The sequence below is a fragment of the Apteryx mantelli genome, chromosome 1, assembly GCF_036417845.1.
Source record: "Apteryx mantelli isolate bAptMan1 chromosome 1, bAptMan1.hap1, whole genome shotgun sequence".
Classification (NCBI taxonomy): Eukaryota; Metazoa; Chordata; class Aves; order Apterygiformes; family Apterygidae; genus Apteryx; species Apteryx mantelli.
The window spans coordinates 126,393,843-126,417,483 of NC_089978.1; the positions used below are offsets into that span (position 1 = coordinate 126,393,843).

Sequence of the window (23,641 nt, forward strand, 5' to 3'; positions counted from 1 at the left end):
CAGACTCAGTGCAGTATAGACATTTGTTTAAAGAGTCTCGATGGGGAGCTTTTAGTAACCTTCTAATTCATAATTGTATGTCTTTTTTTCTTTTTTTTTTTTTTTTAGCAGAATTGAGTAGAAATAATCATGTGGGGCTTCAAAACTGTAAGATTGTACTAGCTTGATTTTTCCAACAAGATCATATTTTAAATTGTGATATGGGAACCACTGAATATTTCTGGTTCTAAAGTAAGATGCCACAATATGAGCACTTTTTTCATACCCTGAAAATGCTCTGGTGTACACTTTCAGAATAGTTTGTCAGGCAATAGTAATGCCACTTCCAATATTTTCAATAAAAAAGATGCAGCAAAATTTCCATGCCTCTGCACTGAAGTTTGCCACTTCAGAATCATGTGTGGATGTGATAGCTATTGGCGGCAGAAACCCTGAAAGGCTATCCTGATTGAGAGAGATGCAGTTCTGATTCATCTTCTCTAAAGAGAACTGCTTTGTAGATTGTCAGGGAAGTGAACTTAATTCTCTTGAAGCTATTAAGTATGAGGCAGGAACAATAAACCCTTAAAGAAGGGTTTCAATAAGTTTTGTTGAATTCATGTGATTTAACAAGATCTCAGCACCCTATTATTAATTTATTATATGTATGGCAGGCAACCCAAAGTTATCTTGACGAATGTCCTGAGGACGAAAATAGGACGAAAATACGCACAGGTGCAACCTAAAACTGATGCTAATTTTTCTGATGCTGACAAGCTGCAGTCAGATCAACTACCTTCATCATCTGTTGCCAGCCTAAAGATATGGCAAATTTTAAATCCTACTCTCCAAAGCCTTTTTCTATCCAAAAGGTATGTTGTTCAATGCTCTTTGCTTCGTGTCACTAAAAGAAATCGTTTTCCTTGCAGTTATTTTTCATGAGAAACTGTTCTTTGTTGTACCACAGTTATCTTTTCTCATTCATGAACATTATTCTCATGTCTTCTGACTTTGCTGGATTCCCTTGCACATGGTTCCTTTTGCTAATAATTGAAAGAGCTGGTGGCAGGCACGGGATTTCTGATCAGCTGGTGTCTAGATGGTCCTGTGTTGACAAGACCAATTTGATCTCGTTCAGCCGTTGGACTCTCAGAATGCATTTTTTTTTTCCTATTCTTGTGAAAAGAAGAGTATGTTTGCAGTTAACTGCCCACTTTTCTCTGACAAGGTATCAAAGTATATATTCACTGTTATGGTCTCTGACTACTCACGAAAAGATGAGAGGAGGCATAAAGGGTCAGAAGAAAGGTCAGGCCTATCAAGCCCAGTATCTTCCCCTCTCCTATTCCCCATCAGGCAATGGTCGGTTGGAGATACCTAGGGAACAGTATAAGAAACAGGGCATGGTTAGAGTGAATGATTTTTTTCGCTAATGTTTCCTCCCAGCTTCTGACAATAAAAAGCTTAGGGGCTTCCGTTACTGGAGTTTGTATCCAGAGTACTGTGTTCTTCTGTATCAGGCATGTCTCCTAAGTCATAGCCTCATTGCTGATCACCTGCCTACCTCTGCAACTGCTTGTCCCTAAAGTAGTCTCTTGATAAAAAGCAAACTGACGTCTCAGTGCAGCAGGAGATCCAGGTTCTCCCAGACATCACACAGTCTGTTCTGGAGTGTGCTTCATGGATGAATACAGGCAACAGGAGAGGTATACAGCAGATATCCAGAAGACAGCATTGTTCCAAACAGATTCAAGAAAGGCCATGGCATACATCATAATCCAAAATGAACTGCAAAGGAAATGGTAGAATTTAGATCCCCGTTTGAGAAAGAGGGAAGTAAGTCAAGGGCTACACAGCAAGCTGGCTGCAGTTGCATTGTATCAATGCTGCTCTTATACATCACTGTTCAAGTAGTCACATCTTCATATTTTGTTTAGTTTATTTTTAACGCTTGTCCTTTCTAACGCTTGCAGGTGTTCTTCTGGGCCTTGCAATTGCTGTATTGCAGAATGCCAGCTGGAAATGGAGGGGGGAAGAAACAAAATCTATTGCTAAATTTTTGTGTATGCTACTTTCTACCTGTTGACTAAGTGCTTGAGGAAATTCAATATGTTTTACTGGAGGCTTCCTGTTCACAGGAAAATCAAGATTTCCTTGCTCCATAATTCTGAGAAATGTATACAGATATTGCATGAAAATTATTTAAAGATAAGGATTTACTAGTTGCTAAACAGTATTAAGATGGTGTGTTAGTGGCAATACAGTGTGAATAGTATCTGGTTATGGTGAAATGATGCATCTAGCTTTATACAAATTTTTTCCCCAGTTTCTTGCTACTTTTTGTATTTATCTGCTTGCCTTGGATTTTAAGTTCCTTTGTGGAGAATTTTGTTCTATGTCTCTAAAAGAGGGGGAAAAAATTAATACTATTTAATGATGTTGGGGATTATCAAGCCACTAAGATACACGATTTTAATTAGAAGTTTTTTTTCTCTAGATTTGAGTGCAGTATTTATGATTTATCATTATATGTACGGCAGGCAACCCAAAGTTATCTTGACGAATGTCCTGAGGATGAAAATTGGAAGAAAATACATAAACAGCCACGTAATAATTGATGCTAATTTATCTGATGCTGACAAGTTACAATCAGGTCAACCACCCTCATCATCTGTTGCCAGCCTACAGACATGTCAAATATTAAATCCTCCTCATGAAAGTTCTTTTCTGTCCAAAAGGTATGTTATTCACTCCTGATTTTGCCAGTCTTCCTGAAATAACGTGACTTCACAAGGGAAAACAGTTTTGCTGGAACAGTTTTTATGAGACGCTGTCTTGAAGCAGAAGTTGAATTTCCTGAGTGCAAACTAACATGCTGCTGCAACTAGCTGTTTTAACATTGCGTTTATTCTGATTTTTGCTGTACCTGATGCTACTACACTACTATCCTTTCCTAGAAGGAATGTCCATTTCCAATAAAACAATGTTTTTGGTCTATGTAAGTGGCTGTGTTTCAAGAATATTTCAGTTGGTTTTGTGTCTAGAACCAAAATCTTGCTTTCCTGTTGCTATTATGTTTTCTAGCATGGTTTCAAGTATTTTCTTTAAAAAAATTCTCCAAATTGCATATATGTGATAGCTCATTTCTTTTTCATTAATCCATTGCTGGTTGCAAGTGCATCAACAGAGTGCTGTTGTTTGAGAGATCGCTTTCTCACTGCTTAGAATCTACTTTTCCTCTTTTCTTCCTGTATTTACCTTGACTGAGCATCATAGCAATACTTGACATGCAAAACTAGTCAAAATGAGTGATTAGAATTATATAATACTTGTCTCAGTCTAAGATGGCAGTTGAATTCAGAGTAAGCTCTTTTTTTCCTTGTCTTCTGTGACCTTCTCTTTGCCTAAAAGCCAAGTATCCACAGGGACAAATAGCATGAAATTTTGGGGGAGGAAATAGAATGAGAAAGGAAAAGAAGAATGATTTGTGAGGGCAGGAATGATAGCAGTTCCCAGGTTAAAAAAATCATAAATCTTTAGAAGAGTGGGTCATATTGCTCATTCTGATACATGAGCATCTTAGAGATCCTGAATTATTGAAGATTGATTGCTGTCATTTTTCTGTTGGGGTCTCTGTTATTGGTTAAATTAATCTGACAAAGCTGCATTTTAAAATGAGGGATTTAGAACCATTTATTAGGTTGTCTCTTAAGTCACTTATTAAAATACATGCAGTAGTTTTAAAGTAGTAGACTAAGTCTTTTTTGACTACAAAATCTTTAAGATATGTAATATTTAGTATCCCAGTTTTCCACTCAGTATTGTTTTGAATGATGGCAATGCCTGTATTCATAAAGAAGACAACATGGAGTTTTGTACGTAGCTCTCTAAATCTCAGGAAACGTCTTGCATATATTTTCAGTCTAGTATTTGAAGGGCAGCTGTTGAGTTTTATGCTAAGCAACAGCGGTTTAGACTCTTCAGTACTGAAATAGCTAATGCTACATAGAGATTTGTTCTGTGTAACCCTCCTGAAGAGAATAATGCCTAATGACAAAAAGTATTAAGGACACAGAGGGAAATCCACACCTTTAAATGAGTATGGAACTAGCTCTATATTAACTGAGGTTAAATAAAGTCTGTATTTTCTCTAGTTCCGTTTGTCTTTCTGGGTAAAAAAGGTCTGAGTTGGTGTTTCAGTAGCTGGTGTACTCAGCTTGCTTTAGATTTGGGATTGTTCATTGCATGAAGGATTAGTTTTCTATTTCCGTGATGTGCTTTTCTAATGTGTTAAGTAAAAGTGTTAGACTATTTTGATAAGGCTAGTTATTAGCAGAAACCAGCATAAGGAGGTTCTCCCCCCTGCCCCCATAGTGACCAGCATATTAATGCAAGCTCTGACAGATGTCACATAGGAAATGAAGAACTTAAGTATTCTAAAAAAAAGACTTGTTTTGATCCTGATCATCTCCCTATAGTTAATGTCTGTGCATAGGATATTCTTGGCACTGAATCTTTTGGGGCCTCTTCTTTTGGAGCAAAGTAAAAGCTTCCCCCCCTTGTGATATGTGCGTGTGTGTGTGTGTGTGTGTACACATATATACGTGTACACACACAAACACACACGGCCATACTGTTTCACTGAAAATCATACCTGTTTTGTACTATGGAAATCTCCGGTTAGTCAAAGAACTGTGAGTGATAAGAACAGGGTGGTATCAAGTTAACCTTTTACTATCAGCTAAAACTTCCTGCGAGTTCCCTGTCTCCTTTCTTCCTGTGGATGTTACAGAATTGATGGGTTTTGCATTCCTTGTTCACTGTAACCCAGTATAAAATGCATTTACTTAAATCGCCACTGACCTATCAATATGACGAATATTAGGTTCATCTTAAACATAAAGAAACTTAGGGTTGTTTAAGTGTGCTTCATATTTGTTCATCATGTTTTTTGAGAACACTTCAGTATATACTTGTGTAGTTTCTTAGGTTATCCATGTGCCTGTAAAGTGGTGCATTTTAAACTGAGTTAGCACTGATGAAGATTAGAAATAAAAATATGTAGAATTTGTGTATAGACTATGTTCAGAGTAGACCTGAAACATTCCTATTGAAATGTTTCCTGTTTCCTGTTGAAATGTCTGGATTGTGGTGTTGATGTTAAATGCTAAGAAGCACTTAATGGTTGTATGTGTTTTGTTTTTTTTTAATCAGATCAATATGGTTGTTATGCATGCAGATATATTTAAATTAAGAGATGTATATAACTTCCAAAACCCTGGAGTGAGGTTATTCCAGAACTAGAGCTTCCTAATCTCTAGAAGGCCCAATCTTGTTCAGTGTACAGAGTAAATAATACCGCTTATTGAACAGTTTTTCTTTATATGGCTTCATGCATGATTCATTGTGAACTGCAAGAGAATTATTAATTTCTTCATGGTGTTTATGTAGTGTTCATTACTGTAGTATCTGAGCACTTTGGAAATCTTTATTCTATTTATATCTTCACAGTATTCCCAAAGAGCAATGATGCTCCAATTTACAGATATGGCACTGAAGAACAGGCACCTGTTTAGAAAGTGTCCAATAGTTTTGGACATTCAATTAGAGATGTCAAGAATCTTCTTTCCCCCGGTTGGTGGCGTTCTTTACAGGTCTAAGCTCAGCCATCAGTGATTTAAGTCATTGCGGTCGTTACCTAGAGCTTTGCAAATTGGACTGCAAGATTGTAAGTTAGGCCTCATATAAAATGATGAAACCAAAATCACTTTGGCCTAAGTGAGGTGACAAAAAGAGGAATGGAAAAGATTTTTCCAGAGCATTGTTAAACTATTTTATCTGTGAAATCTTCCTTTATTTTCTTGCCTTCTTCGAACTCCTGCAGTGAATGAAGTTGACATCACGCAGGTTAGGTTTTTTGTCAATATAACCCTGATAAATTCTCAGAAGTCTTGTGTACTGAATGTAATTAAGTTCCTGTGAGAAAATATCATGTGACCATGTAATTAAATATGTTATCGTAATGCATACACTTGAAACCAAAGTACAGTTATGTAGACTTTTGTCAGCTGTAACTAACCTTCAGAGAAACTGAAAGAGGATATGTGTACAAGGTCAGACCTCAAATGTGATATCATACTGTTCAGTCTGTCAGTACATCTTGGAATATTGTTTTTTTTTCTCTGTTACATAAAAAATAGGAATAAATAGAAATAATAGGAAAAAAAAAAGATTTTCTAGCATGTTTTTCTTTTTAGAATGAACCTAGCAGCTCAGCTGAGAACCTGTAGTTTTCCCAGTTTTGCTTACTGTAATCCTTATTTTCCTCTTTCTCTTCTGTCTCTTCTATCCCCATTTACATGGTTGTTATTTGTTTGGGGTTTTTTGTTTTGTTTCCCCCCACTCCTCCCCAAGTTACTTTTTCAGGCTCCTTTGAACAGGGAATCTCATTTCAAATCTTTTCTTGTTGCAGAAACTTACACAGTGGACTGTATTAGCAGTTTAAATCTAAATTTAAAGTACACTACATTGCCTCATTCCCACCACATTCATGACAAAGGCAAGGATAGAATCAACTAACTGTTGTTCTCTCTTTTTCTTCTTGTTACATGTTCTTGTCGCGTTTATGCTTTACAGCATAATAATATTTCAGTGTCTGATATCAAGCATGCCAGATTTTCATCCTGTGCCTCTTTTAGAAGCATCTATTTCGTTAATAATGTCAGAGTATCTAGCTGAGTATTTCCATAATATGAACTGAAGTAGTCTGCATTTCATTTGCCAAGCTTCACATGCCTATGAGAGCGGCAGAAGTTTGTGGTCTGACTCTTGTTTCTGTTGGGGTTTTCATTCAATATTCTTTCAAAATAAAAGATAAGTCATAGTTAATATTCTTTACAGGAGTGAGCATTGCCTGAGAAAGAGAGACGATGGCCCATGTAAATTGACCGAACCTTCTAAGGAATCAGAAAGCAATAATTTTGTCTTCGCTTTTAGAAAACGTGAGCTGCAGAAGAAAGGTTTGTAGTGAGCAATAATCTAGCATTTCGCTATAAATATTTGGAGCATTCTGGAAATATTTAACTCTAGTATTATAAGAAGAGCAAGGAAATAGGGTAATAGAAGGTGTTGCAGATAGGATATATGTTTCCGCAAAATGCAGTATTTACAGATATGGTAAAATATATCAAATAACTAAAGCTGTGTTTTTAAATAGTAATAAAGCCATGATGATTCGGATATACAAACAAAAGGAGATTGAAAGAAGCCTCACTGTGCCATTATTATAATGCTGACTTTATAAAAAGTCTTTTATGCTCAAGAATGGAATCTATTAGAATGCTCAAATGGTTTGGGAACCCTACTAAAATGTTCATGCTATACCACAACATTTTTACTCACTTCTGAAAAATAATGAGCTCTGTGCTGACTCTCTAGAGGTGAATGTACCATCTTTCTAACGCTGTTTAGCAATATTTGCAGATTAAAACAGGACGTGGAGAATTTTGCATCCAGCAGAAGCTACAAGGAGGATTGTGGAATATAGAATGCTAGTTATTACTTGAAAGGGAGCTATGAATTTGGTTATACCCTTATATTAATTATTTTTGCAATAGTTATCTTTACCTAATTATTTTAGAGACTATATTCTGACAAACACACACAATTTAAAAAAGGAAAGAACTCTCTCTTGTGGAAGCTGTCTGCTTGAATGCATTTTATTTAAGACATAACATACGAAGAAATACAAAGGTTTTTAAGGATAATCCATTAAATCACTTTGTTCATTTTCTTTGTTTTTCTTTCTTTTTTTACATGTTGACAAAGAAAACAAGAACTATGTTGAAGTGGATAAGAGGAACAAAAACATGAACAGTACCTCTCTTAGTTGGAAGGGATCAGACTCCTTTGATTCTGAGAAAAAAAAAAGACGACTTAGCGATGATGATAATGCACACATTCCAGAAAAATCACTTCTGCCATCTGTAAGTTATCCTTAATTTTAATGTATGTGTACACAGAGACACACACACACACTCTTACTTCAGCAGTAGCAACATCCAAAATACAAGAATTGTAATAGTAACTAGATTGTCTAGGGATACCTTTATACCTGTGGAGGCAAAGGAGTACAGTGATGAATCGGGAAGTGCGAGTGCGCGTGCTTCTTTCCACTACATCAGAATATGCTTGTTGTAGCTGAAAGGCAGAGAGAGATGAATGACAGTGTTTCCTTCAGTCAGGATCATGGAACAAAACTATTTGGGAAATACGTCATCAGGCCACTGAAGCCAGGTTTCTTTCAGAGATGGTTTAAAACTGATCTGGGACGTTCAAACAAAATTTATAAAATATAGGTGGGGTTATTGAAATCTTGAAGATGGTATCTTCCTCCCTCCTCTTCAGTCTGTCATACTGTCTCAAAGTTTTATTCTGATCTGTCACTAAGATTTTTGGGGGGAAGAAAAAAATTTGAGAGAATTAGTCAAGTACAGGTTGTGATTTATGTTCAGGCTGTTCAAGCATTTGAATATGATAAAGGTATGTCTGTTAGCTTGTTTTTAAAAACCCACTGATGTAAGTGGGTACAGAGTCCTGTTCCTGGTGGACAAAGCCATACATTTGCAAAGTAATGAACATTGCTGGTTCTTGGTCTTTCAGTGTCAGACTGTGAAGGAGCTGCTAAAAGATCAGATACAGTTTCATGTTCAGTTTGAACAGGAAACATAGGCTTTTAAAAGGTTCTTCCTCTTACCTTTATGTAATAACCTTTGAGATAAAGGGGGAGGAATTACCCTGACTTGAGCTCTAAAGTACAGCTGCATTAAACAGTAATTATCTAGCACGTTACAAAGTCCCAATGATCACTGATCTGAACTATCATAGGAAGGTCAAGAAATAAACATATACTCAGTCTCTGATTTCTCTTTTCTAGAAAGAGCAAAGATTGAGCTCAACTCAGTCTCCCGGCTGCAGAAACCTCTGTGAGGATGAACAAGGTCACAGGTCTAGCCTGGTGGAGGACTGTGTTCCCCAGCTATTAGAGACAGGCCATAAAGATGCTTCCACCCACAGCCATTTAAGGTCTGCTCACAGCTGCACAGAGGTAATTGGCTCAGAGTCTCCTCCCAGAAACTTGTTGGAGAAGCAGCTTCCTGCCAGCAGGGAGGACACGATTGCACCAAGAGTCAGTACCATCAGGAAATTAAAGGTGGACACGTCGCAGTATCTGAGCAAGTTGCGGAACAGAATCTGCAGGGGTAATCGGCCACTTGTTTCAGTTGAGCCAAGTATGTACTGTACCTGCGTTGCTGACAATTACCACTGATATGCTTAGATCTTGGGAGAACTCGTGTATGACTGACTAGTTGAAATATATGGAACAAAAGGTTGAGGACAGAGAATGTATTGTTTGTAATGCATTGTGTAAGTTAGAGACCAGTGCTCACTATAACGTACTGGAGTGTAGAGGGTCCTGTACTTGAGAAACAGCATGGACAGAAGGATTTTCCGATTCCAGTCCGTATTCTACAGCTGACTTTGTGGCTGTGGAAAAGTAAGTTTGTATTTTTAATGATGATGAGGGAAATATAAACTCTCTTTGTTGAAGCAGGTGTGTTGTGGCTTAACTCTCATCTGAATAAAATTTTGAGAACCTTGGGTGAGAAGTGCTAATAAAGTTACAAAGCATGCTGCTTGTTATATGCACTTGCGTGCATGCAGGCTCTGGCTGGGTGGGGCAGTGTGCTTTGATATTGCATACTAAAGGAGAGAGCACTCTTTGCTCATCTGAAATCTACAATGTACAAAGTATTCTTAAACCTGCATCTTGTAGTATATGTATACTTTTTTTTCCCCCTCTTTAGTTGTCCTTTCCAGTGATGATGAGGATGGCTCTTCTGAACCAATATGCACAGAGCCGCTGCAGGATAATATTACTGATAATAAAGAAACAGACCAAGAGTCTGATTTACCTTTCTCAAAAATGCTATTGGAAGACAGGATGGAAAGTCACACAGAGCAGGTAGTCTAATTTTGGCCTCTGTGTTGTTATGCCAGTCCTTTAATTTATTTGTTCAATGCATATTAGGACATGAGAGAAATGCTTAGAGCAGATATGATTAGTCCTAGCTACAAGCAGTAGCTGTAGTAATTTATTTCACAGATAGAATTCTGGACAGTCTTCAGAGAAAATTTCTGGTTGTGATGTTTGAGTGGTTCTGTAACATACTGTATGTTTCATATTTCAAAAAAAGCCATTTTGGAAATGTTTAATATTACAAAACAGGAAGGATTAAATAGTAGCCAATAGAGGTGGACATGATGGAGATGGAGATACTTCGCTGAAAAGTTTTTTTTCACACAATTTTTGGCTATTTATTGTAGTTCAAGTCAGTAGTTTCTTCTTGTCATCCAGTCTTCTGTTGTAATTCAGTGCATGCAGAAGTTGAAGGATCTTTGTGGATAGCAGAAAGGGACAGGGTAAAGTTGTTCCCTTTCCTTTATGACTAGCAGTGGAATTTGAATCTAAAACTAACTGTAGAGGTCATTGCCCCATTTTGGACTTTGTGAGTCTTGTGCTGCTATATTTGACCTGGATTTCAGGTATCTCTAATTCTGAAACAAGTCAGAAGAGCCACTGCTGCCTCTTCTCCCAGATGCATCACGCTGAACGTAGGCATTGAATTGGATCCTGTACCTTTGATATCAACAGGGAGGATTTTTTTCTGTTGCTCTGTTTGAGTTTTTGCATGGGCTTAGACTGGTCAAGAGCACAGGTTATGTCTTGGCAATGTGAAGTTCAAACTTGGAGCAAGTTACTATTCAACCCTTGAGAAGGTTGTCAGTAATAATAACCTACAGCTTTTAATACAGAAATTTTACATGGAAGTTAGATATGGGAGTAAATTCTTACAAGCATAAAGAGAAAATTCCTAAGGTTACAGGGCTTTGAATGAAATATTTCCCTCCTGTAATAAATACACCTTTTTTATTTTACAGCTTTTAATGGAGTCAGTTGAAGATAAATGTCCTGTCACCTTACCTTCTGGTAGCACACCTAGTGAACAGATGAACCCAGCATTGGAGATTGCATTTGCTAGTCTATACATCGGGAGATTTAAATGGTCATCAACAGGTCATGCTAGGGTAAGTTGCATTATTATGGTGACATGTTGAGAATATTTAAAAATGAGTTTTTAGAGCAGTTCTCATGCAGTAATGAAAACATTTCATAGAAATCTCCTAAATGTGCCAAAACCATTTGAAGAGTGAGTTAAAATATTTTTAAAATCAGTGTTTTTATGTGGAACACAAGAATTTTACCTTGGAAAAAATGACGTCATTTTTCGTACTTAGTATGATAAGGTAAGAGAAAACTGTCTTAATAAAGATGGCAATCTTCAGCCAAAGTGACAATAAAACATTCTCTATTTAGCTAAGCCTTTTTTTTTAATATAGTGGCAATGTAAGTAGCAACTTTTAAGGTTTTTAATTCAAAGATTAATGTAAGTAGTAAGGTAACATTCCAATGTAGGACTGTTTAACTAGTATCCTTAATTAATTCAAGTAATGCAACTGACAGTCTTTATCCTGGGACGCCCACGAACAGGCTCCTTTTGTCCTGTTAGCCATCTGAGAATTTATCTTTTTCCTTCTTAAGGAGTCTGTAGGCAGCTCTATACAATCTTCTGCTTCTTTCTGAGTGCTGAGCCCCTGTGCAAGTCAGCTTGCTGTCGTTTAGGTTCTTCAGTGTGGATTTAGGAGTACTGTGGTAGGTGAAATAGACAATGCTGATTACGTTCTTAAATTAGGCATTTTATTTTGCAATTTATTTAGCTATAAAGCTGATAATTAAGAATTCTTACTTTGTTTTAATCAGTTTGTAAAAAGCAAACTAATTGTTTTTGATTTTATTTCAGTTTACAACCAAGTATATTATGATCCCATTTCAGGGTAAGATAATTTTGTTTCTTTATCTTCCTCTTAACTCTTAATCTTGCAAATACCATATGGAAATGTTCTGTATATGTTTCTATTTTGAATATTTTATATCCTTATTTTATTTGCTTTTACAAAGACATTGAAGCCTCTTTAAAATATAAATTTATCAATAAATAAAACTTGGTGTCTAGTATGTAAGTGTTAATAACTTAGCAGCTTCTTACACTTTTAAGGTGAACTTGTTTTAAGGGCCTTGCTCTTGCGATTCTGCATATTTAAGTGATGAATTGTGGTAAATATGACTATTCATGTTTTTGAGGTGAAACATCAGTCTTTTGAGATCAGAGGTTTAGGCTCTCTGGTATGTTAAACAAAATGTGTGAGTTGCCTAAGCCAAGAAGAACGTAACTCTGTAGATTTGCATTCAGTCAGTTTTCCAAAGGTGATGTTTGATAAGTCATAGGAAAAGATTTGGGAGTAGTTCTGAATTGACAGATGGATTGATGGGAAGAAAATGGGAGTTCGTGACTTGGAATTAATTCTTTGTGTATTTGTAGGTATTAACTGAGATTATTCTGAGCAAAAATATGATTTTTTTTCATGAAGAATTATGCATTTAGATGTCTAGCTTTTGGTGTTACAGTTTGGTAACTTTGTTTTATATAGTTTGGAAAGAGTGATTTAAGTACTGAACTCTAAACACATTCGATATAGTGGCAGGAATAAAATCTGCAAGAATAGTTTTAATACACTTTGATTATACTTGCACACTGTAGTGATTACGTAGTATGCTGTTATAATTATCTATGGCTGTGTAAGGTGTGGTTATTTTAAATCCTATTTTCTACAGTGGCTCTTAATAAGAATATTAAGCTGACAGTGGATACTCTGGATCTCAGAAGGTTTGGTTTGTGGAGAAGTGATGGTGGCTGTTCTTCGAAGACAATCATTTTCCTTTGGTTGTCTACAGATTATGTAGAAAAGATTGAGACCCAATTAGGAAAGTCTGTTTTCAGCAAGCCATGTAAGTAATCACTCTTCTTAAGCATGATGAAAAAGTGTAGTATACGGGGTTATTTTAAAGGGGTTATTTTACACTCGCATCTCTGAATATTGAGGAAAGCCTGTACCTTTTTAAAGATAAAAGTTGATCGGTTTTGCTTTTCCAGAATGCCTCTCTATACGTCTTTGGAAGAAAAACATAGCATAATGTGATTCAAAACCACTGCTACTTAGTAAAAAAGACCTTTTGAACTGTGTTACATTGTGATCTGTATGTGGCGGCCTTTTTAAACTAGGGTTATGCGTAAATAGCGCTCTTTTAAAAATAAACAGGATGTTTCAAGTTTCCTTCCTTCTGAGTAGTGTGTGTGCTAGAAGAACGGCTTGGAAGATAATTGCTGATTTTTAATCTTTGACAAGACTGTATTGGACCATTGCATTATTATTAGAGAAAATTTCCACCAGAGGCTAAATGGGCTATTTAGTCTGTAGGGTCTTGTGGACTGGGTTTACTTGTTTTTCTGCAGTGAAGCTCTGTAAGAACTGAGTATAACTTTTGCTCAAGTATTCAAAGACTGGCACAATCCCACAATATTTTTACATTAGCAAAATGATTACAAAATGACCTCTAGTGCAGTTACGATGTCAAAGTTGCCTTTGTGAAATTTAACAGTTCTTTTACCCTGTACAGTCACCACCTCTACGGGGGAAAAAAAATACAGTTAACATTAACTTTGCCGAAGGAGCAGGAGTTGTTTAAAGTAAGAGACTGAATTAAGTGTAGGCAGCGAGTTACCTTTATGTTTCTAGATCTAAGTTTATCAAAGTTACCAGTGGCATTTATAGACAAAACTCCCAGTGAAAAGAGTGGAAACTGAGTCTGAGGCTGCAGGACACTCTTTAATCTTAGGTTTATTTACCTTGATAACATTCTTGTTCTAATAGAAACCTTCAGGAGTTACTATTAAATTTCTATGCTTGAATGTTTTATGCCTTTTGAATATGCATAGTAATATAAATCTTTTGAACTGTATGTAGAGACTTGCTGAAACAAATCAGAGTGGTAGTTTTACAGTTTGGTGTGGAAACTGTTGCCACAGTTCTGCTCTGCCTTCTTAGTGTGTTAATATTCTCCTTTCTTTCCTTTTTCCAGCCAAACCTAGTGAATTTGTTTTTCTTGAACTGTCCCAACCACTCACAGAGTGGGAAGAAGTTAGACTGACTGAATTAATTACAGATGTGAGCAAGAAGAACAGAGCACCAGATCTCTCTGAGTTTTTGTCTTTGAAGCAAGCTTTACCTTTTTTTAAGGATCTTTCTGCTGAAGAGAGTTCTTTTATGAGTTACAGTAAGGATCTACTAAAGCAATGTATGCTGAAAGAGAATACCTCAAATGTGCATGAGCCTGAATTTCAGGTTAGTGAGTAGCTGTTGCTTGACTTATCACCATCTGTTGGCTTTCACAAATTCCAGTAAATTTTAGATCAGCCAATTGCCAGGAATAAATTCTTTCTTTATCCATAGCTTAAAAAAAAAAAAAACAAAACAATGACATTTGTGGTTTATTCCTCACAATGGGGCAAGACTTACCAGTAAAGTGCTAGATTATACCCACAGAAAGATAGTACAGAGGTGTCATCAGCGCTGGTAAGTGGCAAATAATGAAGCTTTTGGTTGACTCAGTTGTGTATGCCTAAAGCCACAGGAATTCACCTCCCTTGTGGTGTCTTCAGGATGGCAAGGTCAGAGTTAATGAATGTAGGAGTGATGGCGGTGATAGACCCACTTCTCACCTGAGCTATAAGTGAACTGGGTGCAGCAGAGTGGAGGCAGTAGTGTGTGTAGGAGGAGCAGTGCACCTTACCCATTCCACATGTTTCTAGATTTTTCTAGTGAGGGCTCTGCAGCTTGAAATACCTAGATGATTCCCAAGGATGCTAAGGAGATGGGACTGTGCATGTTAATGTGTTAGTACACCACCATTTGAGGAGTAAATGTCTGAACGCAACCCCATGCTATTGTCATTTCAAAGCATATATGTTTGTTCTAGTCAGTAACAAGCACAGAGACAACAGATCAATCTGGGTATGAAACTGGGAACTTAAAAGTTGAGTTGCTCTGCTTCCAAATCAAATCTGTATTATTTTTAGAGAAATTCTTGAGAGCTAGATTTTCAAACCTACCAAGCTTACCCAGCTCCTAGTAAGACAGTCTCATACCTGTCTCCATCCTTTCAGGTCCTGTTTCTCATCCAAAAGAAATTCTGCCTCAGTTCACTGAATAATGCTTCTAAACTGTTTTAGAGAGAGGCTATAAACAAATGAAGACCTACCAATATTTTAAAAGGGACATAACTTTTTTTTTTTTAATCTGGGCAGTGGCACGTAAGTCTAAATGCTGCTGTTTGAATGTTTACACTTCTGCTCTCCAGCAAGATTCTTCAGTGATGCAGTGTAGTCATGCAGGCTTCAGGCTTGTGGGTTTTTTTGTTTGTTTGTTTGTTTTTTGTGGTCTGTTTTATATATCTAGTTGTGTGATTCTTTTTTATTATTTGTTTTTTATTGGTAGGAATCAAAACCAAAAGTGGCCAGGCCTAGTTATGCCCTTGCAAATAAGCAGAACAGTGGTTGCTATTCCATTTCTCTGTCCTCTGCACTGAATGAAGAATGGAAAGAAGTAAGAGAAGCTGGAGCAGTTAAGAAGTATGTATCTTTCACTTAAATGAGAAGGTGAAAATAAAGCAAACTGAATAAACAAATTGCTGGAATAAAAGTCCTGTCTTAATTACCATTTTCTAGTTGATTTGAAAGTGTTGGGTGAAAGATGCTATATAAATATAAAATATCACTGAATATGAATGTGGTCATTCCTGTTTCAGTCCTAATAGTTGAGAGAGGATGGATGTGTCACAGGATGACAAAGAATCTCACAGAAATTGGTGAATACCTGAATTTTGACTACAGTTGTGCTCATATCATGGACACATCAATGGGAGGGCAGAGATCTTGTAGCCTCAGTGAATGTCCACCTAAGTGCATATCAAAGCAAAACTATTGCTAACTTAAGCTGAGCCATTGTTTTTCTCTAAACAATATTTTCTTTCACTGTTCTGTCACATTTGATCTATTTATAGCTGCAGTTTGTAATACAGTTTATTAGTTAGCACAAGACTGTGGTTAACAAACCTTTTAGAAAATGAAAATGCATGAATGTGTAGCGCAGCAAGAAACTAGGAGAAAGCTAGCATTGTGCCTTGGTTCTGTCTGTACTAGTCTGTTGTTCTTCATACTTTTAGTATGGCAAACAGTAGTGAAATACCTTGCTCTTAAGAACTCCTGCAGTATGCTGCCACTGTTTTTGCTGGCAGTGTAACAGTTGGTTTTGGTTTTGCTGTTGTAGAAAATTTCTTAAGCAGAAGTGCTCAGTTCATGGTTCCAGTTAGGTAATATGGATGTTAGTCTAGGCTTTTTTTAATACGTTGTAAGTGTTAGCTTTAGATTTAAGTTGGGCAGTTTCAAACCACTTACAGTGCATGTGCTGTCTGGTGCATAAACCCAAATTTCCTGCTTGGAAATGTGACAGCCGTCATTGGAGTCCTAACTGATAGGAAATCACTGCTCATTCATACCCACTGAGAATCTGTCCTGTAGTATTTCTTCCTGTTTTATATGGCCATTTATCATTTATTTTTATCAAAAAAAGCTGAAGGTAAAAATTTCCTTTCCAAAAGTTTTCGCAAAGTTTTGGGGGCAAGAGAGAACAATATTTCTTATGTAAGCGCTCTTACTATTGGAGGAAGAAATGGTAACAGACTTCTGAGTTACTCAACAGTTTTGAGAACTACCACTTCAACAGGTGTTCTGGAAAATCTTTTAGATGTGGAACGGATATACTGAGAAAAATATATAAAACACAGTTTGCCATTGTTATAACATGATCTGTGTTTTCTAGTTTGATTGTTTATCCACCTCCACCTGCAAAAGGAGGCCTGGGAGTCACAAGAGAAGATCTAGAGTGCTTAGAGTATGGAGAATTTCTCAATGATGTCATCATTGATTTCTATCTTAAGTAAGTGTTTGGAGATTTAATTGTCCTCTTTCAGAGGCTTGATGTGATCTTGAATGTAACTGTAGATGTTGGTCATTAAATGTGATACAACAGTTTTAAAAATAACAATATGATGAAGTTGTAAGTTTGAATTTTTTTAAGCTTTTGAGTATTCTCAGTCATTTTATTTATTTCAGTTCCATTTTTTTATTGCCCCTCTAATAGGCTTTGATGTACTCCAGGCAAAGTAGAATAATTGCTGTTCCTGCTCAAGAAGTAAATGTATTTTAATTGTGTCCGCTACAGCCTTTGCACTAAATGTGAAATCCTTGGTGTTGTACAAATAATGTAGCTAGGACAGTGAGAGTTTTTTTTTTTTTTTTCCAAGGCATAAGGCAATAAGAGTCCAAATTATATGGATTTTTAGTAGTTGTTAGGTGCCTAATTCCTGTTTGAGGATCACTACAGCTTAGGGAGGAAAAAAAGCTCTTGGGGACCTCACAGAATGGAAAGTGCAAAGTAGTTTTAAGCAGACAGCTGAACAAAGTTAGAGGGTCTGTACTGAGTAGTTCACTACTAAGTTTGCATGAAACAGAGCATCCTCAGCTATTCTGTGCAAGAGTTCGGGGATCCTTCTGCTGCTACAGCTGCTACAGAAAAGAACACAGCTAACACTTTTTGAGGAAGTTGTGCTTGCCTTACCTACTTTACGCCATCCTACTAGAATTGCTTGTAAAAATAAGTTTTGCAAAACTGGCATTGTGGGCCACTATTCTCTAAAGTCAAGACTTATTTTCTGTGTGCAGACTGAAACAGGATTCTGGCTCTAGGGAAGGTTGGCTGTGAGAATTCCATTTCATTTGATATCAAGCATGCAGTAACTGTGAGCAATAACAAGCCGGTTAAAACAGCTTATCTAGAGGAGTGGAAAACAGAACATGTACCTGAATGTTTGGTGTGGCTTTACAGCAAAGCCCTTTTTATTCTGCTGTAAACTAGAAAGAAATTACACAGTGTGGTTCCCACTCTAGCTACAGCTTCATCTTAACAGGAAGGTTTGAATAAAGGAATTTAATGTAATCATTACAGAAACCCCTCTGCTTTTTAAATGTTAGACTTCTTCCCACATTCTCAGTGTTTGTTGTGTTGCAAGCTGTGTGATGTATGACTTGCACAAGTTATCAGGTGAACCTGGAGGCACCTTGTGTAGGGTGATTACAATTTTGAGAGCTTTGGCAGCCTGGGATTGTTGAATAAACACATAAGCTGATGTTTAGGGTAAAATGATCAACAGTAAAATCATAAACCTCCAGAGTGTCTCTTTTAGCTTTCACATACATAACCTGTAGAAGTAAAAGGGGCAATTTATACTACTGACCTGTTCTGTGCTTTTTGCATACTCAGTAATATGACACTGCATGAGCTTGTACTTGGCCTGATTTTCAAACTTATCTTAATTGCAAGGGCTAGAAACGTAACTCTAAAGATAAATGAAAGCATTAATACTGAAGCAAAAAATCTGAGATAAAGGGTAATGTGACTGTTCTTAGTAACTGTTTGGCATTTACATACTATGGTGATGTCCATCCACACATGCACATTTAAAATGCAGTAGATAGAAAAGCTTGACATGATTAGCATCTGTGAAGGTAGCTGATGGTAAGCATAACCTGCGGATGATGAATCAGGAAATAATTATGCTTCTTTTATATTAGGAATGGTAGTTTCTAGAATGGGAATTTAATTTTGTTTTTTTTCTTTGGTAGATACCTCTTGTTGGAGAAAGCTCCAAAACATCTTGCTGACCGTACACATATTTTTAGCAGTTTCTTCTATAAGTGCCTGACCAGGACAGAAAAAAACTCTGAGGGGGATCCCAAAGTTACGTAAGTTCACTTCAGATGCCATAATGACCAGAACTAGAGAATCTGTTGCTGCTATTCAGAAGTTCTGTAGATTGTATCCTAATTGGTACATAAAATAATAAATTGGTATTCTCCAAAGGAGTGGTTCAATGTTGTAACTCACAATTTAAGCATAATGGTATTTTTTCATTAAAGCTTACATGTAATTGATCCTGGCTGTGAATAAAAGTGTCATTACCTTTCTCCGGCTTTATATGAATTTGCACTTCAAACAATTATTCATGTATTTTGATATCTCTCTCTCTCTTTTTTTTCCCCCCAAACTCAAGAGTCGTCTAAGGCATGTTTTATTTTAAGTCTTTTTAAAAGTTATTTTTAGATTTACCACATCTTTCATGTTATATGTTAATAATAAATTATTGTCCAGGTTTTTAGTAAGAAAATTTGTGTACACCAAGCTCACACATATGAGTTTTTTACACTCTATTACACAGAAATTGAAAAGTTTCACAGACAGTGTCATTAGGAGCTTATGATCCCTCTATTACTTCATGCTTGCAGCCAAGACTGTATAAAGGGTAGGACCATCCCTATCTCACACTCAGTTCCTTCTCAACACTGATGTTTGAGTGGAACTTTCTTACCACTTCACTTAGAGTTATCTGCCAGCTGCTTTCAACCTGTTATCATCACTCAGCTTATTGAAGTTTTTTCTGTTTGTCAGAAGTGATTTTTCTTTTGTTATTCATGAAGTCCCCAGGTTTTGTATTCTTTGGACCAACTGGGCCACCTGCACGTACAGGTGTGCCATCTTGTTTCTGTGTTACAGTCAAACATTTCTGGGCAAAAGTTAGAGAAAAATGCAACTTCTGTGATATTTTTAAAAGATCCTCAAAAATCAAGGAGCTATGCTTGAGCAAATGTGTCTCCTGTCAGTTTTTGTGCCTGTCTCCTGACCATGAATGTTCTGAGGTGGAGGCACCATTATCCTTAAGAATGCTGTTGTGCCTTGATCTGATTCCTTTTGCAAGGCTGGACTGTCCTTAACCTTTTCATGGAAGAAGAATGGCACTCTTAATGCATCATATTTCAAGGACTGTAGCAGCTGCAATTCTAGTTTTGTTTAACGTTAGATACTTACCTGGTGAATACAGTTTTTTGAAGTGTGGATAGTGGAAAAATAGGCTCCTTATTGTCATAAATGAAATTAATCTCTACTGATGTAGGCTACTTAACTTGAAGTCCCTTTACTTCCTTTTCTCCATACAGCTCAGCTAGTGAGTTAAGTTTTGTTGTGCTCCTTTCATAGGCACTTTTCTAGGTTTTAACAGTGCCTTCCCCTGTTACGTTCTCTGTGCTTCTAGAATCATGTAATAGAGGAAATTTGCAGCAAGTCTTCTCTTCACACTGCCCCTGAAGAGCCCTGCAGCAGCTTGCTTTTCCATTCCCTACCCCTTTTCTCCCATTCCCCCCATATTCAAGTTACATGTCTTGATCTCAGATCAGGATTTAATTAGAATGGCAACAGAGGGTGTCTCCTGATTAGAGTGAATTTTGCTTTTGGTTGACATTGGAGCAAACTTTATAAACCATTGGTTTCCATTTAATCTTCTGTAAAATAAGAAAGCTGGATAATCTAAATTTCTCCTCAGATTTTTTTAGTCTCCTATAATCCTGTCCTCATGCTTTATGTCTGCAGGACTGGAAAGGGAATGTGATCTAGCAGTTAAAGCCCAGGACTGGAGGAAATCTGTGGTTTAGTTCTGGCTTTGCAGTAGGTGTGCTGCATGACCCTATGCAAGGCATTTGGCTTTTCCTTCCAAAAAATAAGGTTGCTTAGGCAGGCGTTCAAAAGTGGTACTGTGACATGGATGTTTGGAAGTTGGTATAGATTGATGTTTACACTGACAGATATTTCGGTGGGCTTTTCTGCCTTTAGTGTAGTCTGATACCCTGGCTAAATAATTGTAACAAATCCTTCCTGACTTTGAAATCTGTGGATAATTCATCCAAAAGAGTTCAAGGTGATTCAGATAATGCAAACATTCATATCAGTCCACTTGGCTTGTAAGTCACTTGGGCTTAATGTTCTGCTGGTTTGTTTTCTCTCTGTTGGGAAATTTCATGAATAAATGAAAAATCCATTGAGGGACTGGGAAAATATAGGATTACTAATCCCTATCCCTTACTTTAACCAAAAAGAACAAATCCAAACAGTAAATGTCATTTGATTTCCACAGAGCAGCACAGAGAAGACACAAAAGAGTAAGAACATGGACTCGTCATATAAACATCTTCAGTAAAGATTATATCTTTGTGCCTGTGAATGAGGAGTAAGTCTATGCAATTTTAGACACATTTTCTGGTATTTAAAATTTAAATATTTGAATGTTCTAGTAATTTGAAGATTTATAGCTGTACACCTTAATAAATAAATATATTAGAAATGAACATACTAGATTTTGAAGAAGTGATAGTGAGGAGTGGAATGAGTAATTTTTAAGCCTCTTCAAAAATTGCATTTTGTAAGTGTAGTTGTCTTCAGCAGGCTTTGCATTTCTTTTCCTTAGTTGTACTGAAAATTGTTTTTATGTATTTCAAAAGAATTTACATGTATCATTGTGATGGTTCCTGTGCACTTAAGTAATGTTTCTGTGAAGAAATCCCAGCAATGCATAGTGTTATTGGTAAAAAGAGCAGGAGTAGTACTTTCACTCTCTGTGCCTGGTCCTAGGTGAATAGCTGCCCTGCACATGGAAGCTCCAGCAAAGCTGAATAGTCATTGAGAGTTATGTATGCAAAGAGATTGGGCTTGAGACATGATATACCCTCAGCTATATTCAAAATTGGGATCATTGTCACAGATTATTTTATTACTTTATTATTTTTTCAGTGTGGGGTAGGTGGTGAGACAGTGATAAATTGCTGTGGTGGGCTTGTTTTGTTTCTTAAAGGAATTGATACTTACTTTTGCAGTTACACCAAGTAAAATGCAAAGTACAAATGAGTGGGAGGATTTGTATAAGATGCCATGAAGGAGCATGGTAATGGCAACAGTGGTTACATACCACAAAACAGTTGTCCATGAGCTCTCAGTGCTATAAAAACTTTTCATATGCTTTTCAGAACCAAATGTTACAGTTTTGATGTTTCCCCCTGCTGGGCAGGTCTCATTGGTACATTGCAGTTATCTGTTTTCCGTGGCTAGAAGAAGCTGTATATGAGGAATGTCCCAATCAGACTTCATTATATCACCAGCTTCAACAATCTCCACTCCAGTCAGAGAAGGAGAGTCAGAGCACTAGAACCAGTTCAGTGTTGGCCTTTCCTAATAACTGCAAAGATGAAGAAATGGATGCAAACAGAAGTTTGTTCTCAAAAGGTAGATAACTTAGAAGAAACTACATCAAGCCATATACAGTTCTGATAGTGTCTTAATCCTTGAAGGAGAGATGTGATGTCTTAAAAAATATCCTGAAATGAAAGATTAGTGTAACATGTTTTTGTCTTACCATGCATAGTAAAGACTGCACTGCATTCTTGCTTTCTGCAACTCTTTGGAAATTAATGGAAGGGACATGTAAAATCAGTGGCCCAGATCCTATTGCAATGTGTGGACTATCTTATTTTGAGTACTAATAATCATGAATCATGAAAATAGTTAGAAAATTCTTAAATTCTTAACACTTTCTATATTTTTTTCTTAAGACTTTCTATATTTTTTTTTCTTTTGTTCTAGGTGGCAACCATGTTGCTGCAGTTCTTCACTTGGATATTTCTAAAGTAAGTACTTTTCTGTACTGACAGAGGAGACCTGTATTAACTTACTTCCTACGGCTCCAAGTCTTGAACAAATTACTTTGCATTATCTTTTCTGCAGCTTTTCTGTTGATGTTTGTGCAACTTGCAGCATGTGCAAGGCAGTTTGAGTTACCTGAAGTCTTTCTTTGCTTACCTAAGTTGCCTATGCTATAGTTTCACAGTTTTTAAAAAATTTCCTATCAGTTTCTCCCTTTCTGGAATAGGAGCCTGACTTGCTTTGCCTTTAAATCTGTAAAGACATTTGGGTTTTTACTTGTTGTAGGTTTTTTTTAAGGTTATTTTTTCTTTCTCTCTTCCCAGAACTCTCCAAGTAATTCAAGAAGGCAAATTTGTAAAAGGTAAGTTTCTGTTTTCGTACTAACATTGTATTATTAAAGGGTTTATACTAAGAAATTCTGCAGTAATTGAGTCGGTTATTTGTCACATCCAGCTTGTTATAAAGCCACAACTGTAGGGGCTTGTCCATTTTTTTTCACATTTATTCAGCTATTGATGCTCTTGTTAAGCTGGATTCAAACAAAATCTTTGCTCAGGTAGTACTGGCAATGAAAGCTTAAACTGCTCTTTGTTGTTTTTGTTGTTTACAGGCCTTGTATACTCATCTTAGATTCTTTGAAAGCTGGCTCCTTGCAGAACACAGTTCAGGTTTTGAGAGAGTAAGTAACTGCAGTTCTCCTTTACCAGAAAGGGTTGCTCTTGGTCAGATTTTAATGTTCAAAATACTTTTCCTTGTAAAGGTGTGCATTTCTGTTCCTAAAGGAGAACTTACAAACAGCCACAGAAAAAAATGGCAGTATGGAGGTTTGGATGACAATACTGTTTTCGTTCTGCAACCTAACTGTAATGTAAAAATTGAAAAGTAGATATCTTTTTAAAATTGAAAAAACATTGAAAAGTAGATTGAGGGTTTTCTAGAGTTTTTTGTTTTGTTTTTTATCCCCTCCAGTTCAGTAATGAAGGTATTTTTAAGAGCAGAAAAACTG

General features: G+C 36.7%; 1 protein-coding gene across 7 annotated transcripts in view; it reads left to right on the top strand.

Moving 5' to 3' along the window:
• The window catches only part of SENP7 (SUMO specific peptidase 7), a 43,822-nt gene that overhangs the window by 14,197 nt on the left and 5,984 nt on the right, over positions 1 to 23,641 (top strand). For 3 of the 7 annotated variants that reach the window (XM_067301013.1, XM_067301032.1, XM_067301026.1), the window contains 18 exons: positions 654 to 851; positions 2,520 to 2,717; positions 6,880 to 6,998; positions 7,807 to 7,964; positions 8,915 to 9,269; positions 9,846 to 10,003; positions 10,981 to 11,127; positions 11,901 to 11,934; positions 12,773 to 12,946; positions 14,078 to 14,340; positions 15,493 to 15,626; positions 16,876 to 16,992; positions 18,738 to 18,857; positions 21,077 to 21,169; positions 22,004 to 22,218; positions 22,576 to 22,619; positions 22,959 to 22,996; positions 23,246 to 23,314. In XM_067301013.1, the coding sequence (XP_067157114.1) occupies positions 654 to 851; positions 2,520 to 2,717; positions 6,880 to 6,998; positions 7,807 to 7,964; positions 8,915 to 9,269; positions 9,846 to 10,003; positions 10,981 to 11,127; positions 11,901 to 11,934; positions 12,773 to 12,946; positions 14,078 to 14,340; positions 15,493 to 15,626; positions 16,876 to 16,992; positions 18,738 to 18,857; positions 21,077 to 21,169; positions 22,004 to 22,218; positions 22,576 to 22,619; positions 22,959 to 22,996; positions 23,246 to 23,314 (2,634 nt within the window). The remainder of the gene's footprint in view (positions 1 to 653; positions 852 to 2,519; positions 2,718 to 6,879; positions 6,999 to 7,806; positions 7,965 to 8,914; positions 9,270 to 9,845; positions 10,004 to 10,980; positions 11,128 to 11,900; positions 11,935 to 12,772; positions 12,947 to 14,077; positions 14,341 to 15,492; positions 15,627 to 16,875; positions 16,993 to 18,737; positions 18,858 to 21,076; positions 21,170 to 22,003; positions 22,219 to 22,575; positions 22,620 to 22,958; positions 22,997 to 23,245; positions 23,315 to 23,641) is intronic. The other 4 variants (XM_067301020.1, XM_067301043.1, XM_067301048.1 and 1 more) reach the window with 4 other exon arrangements.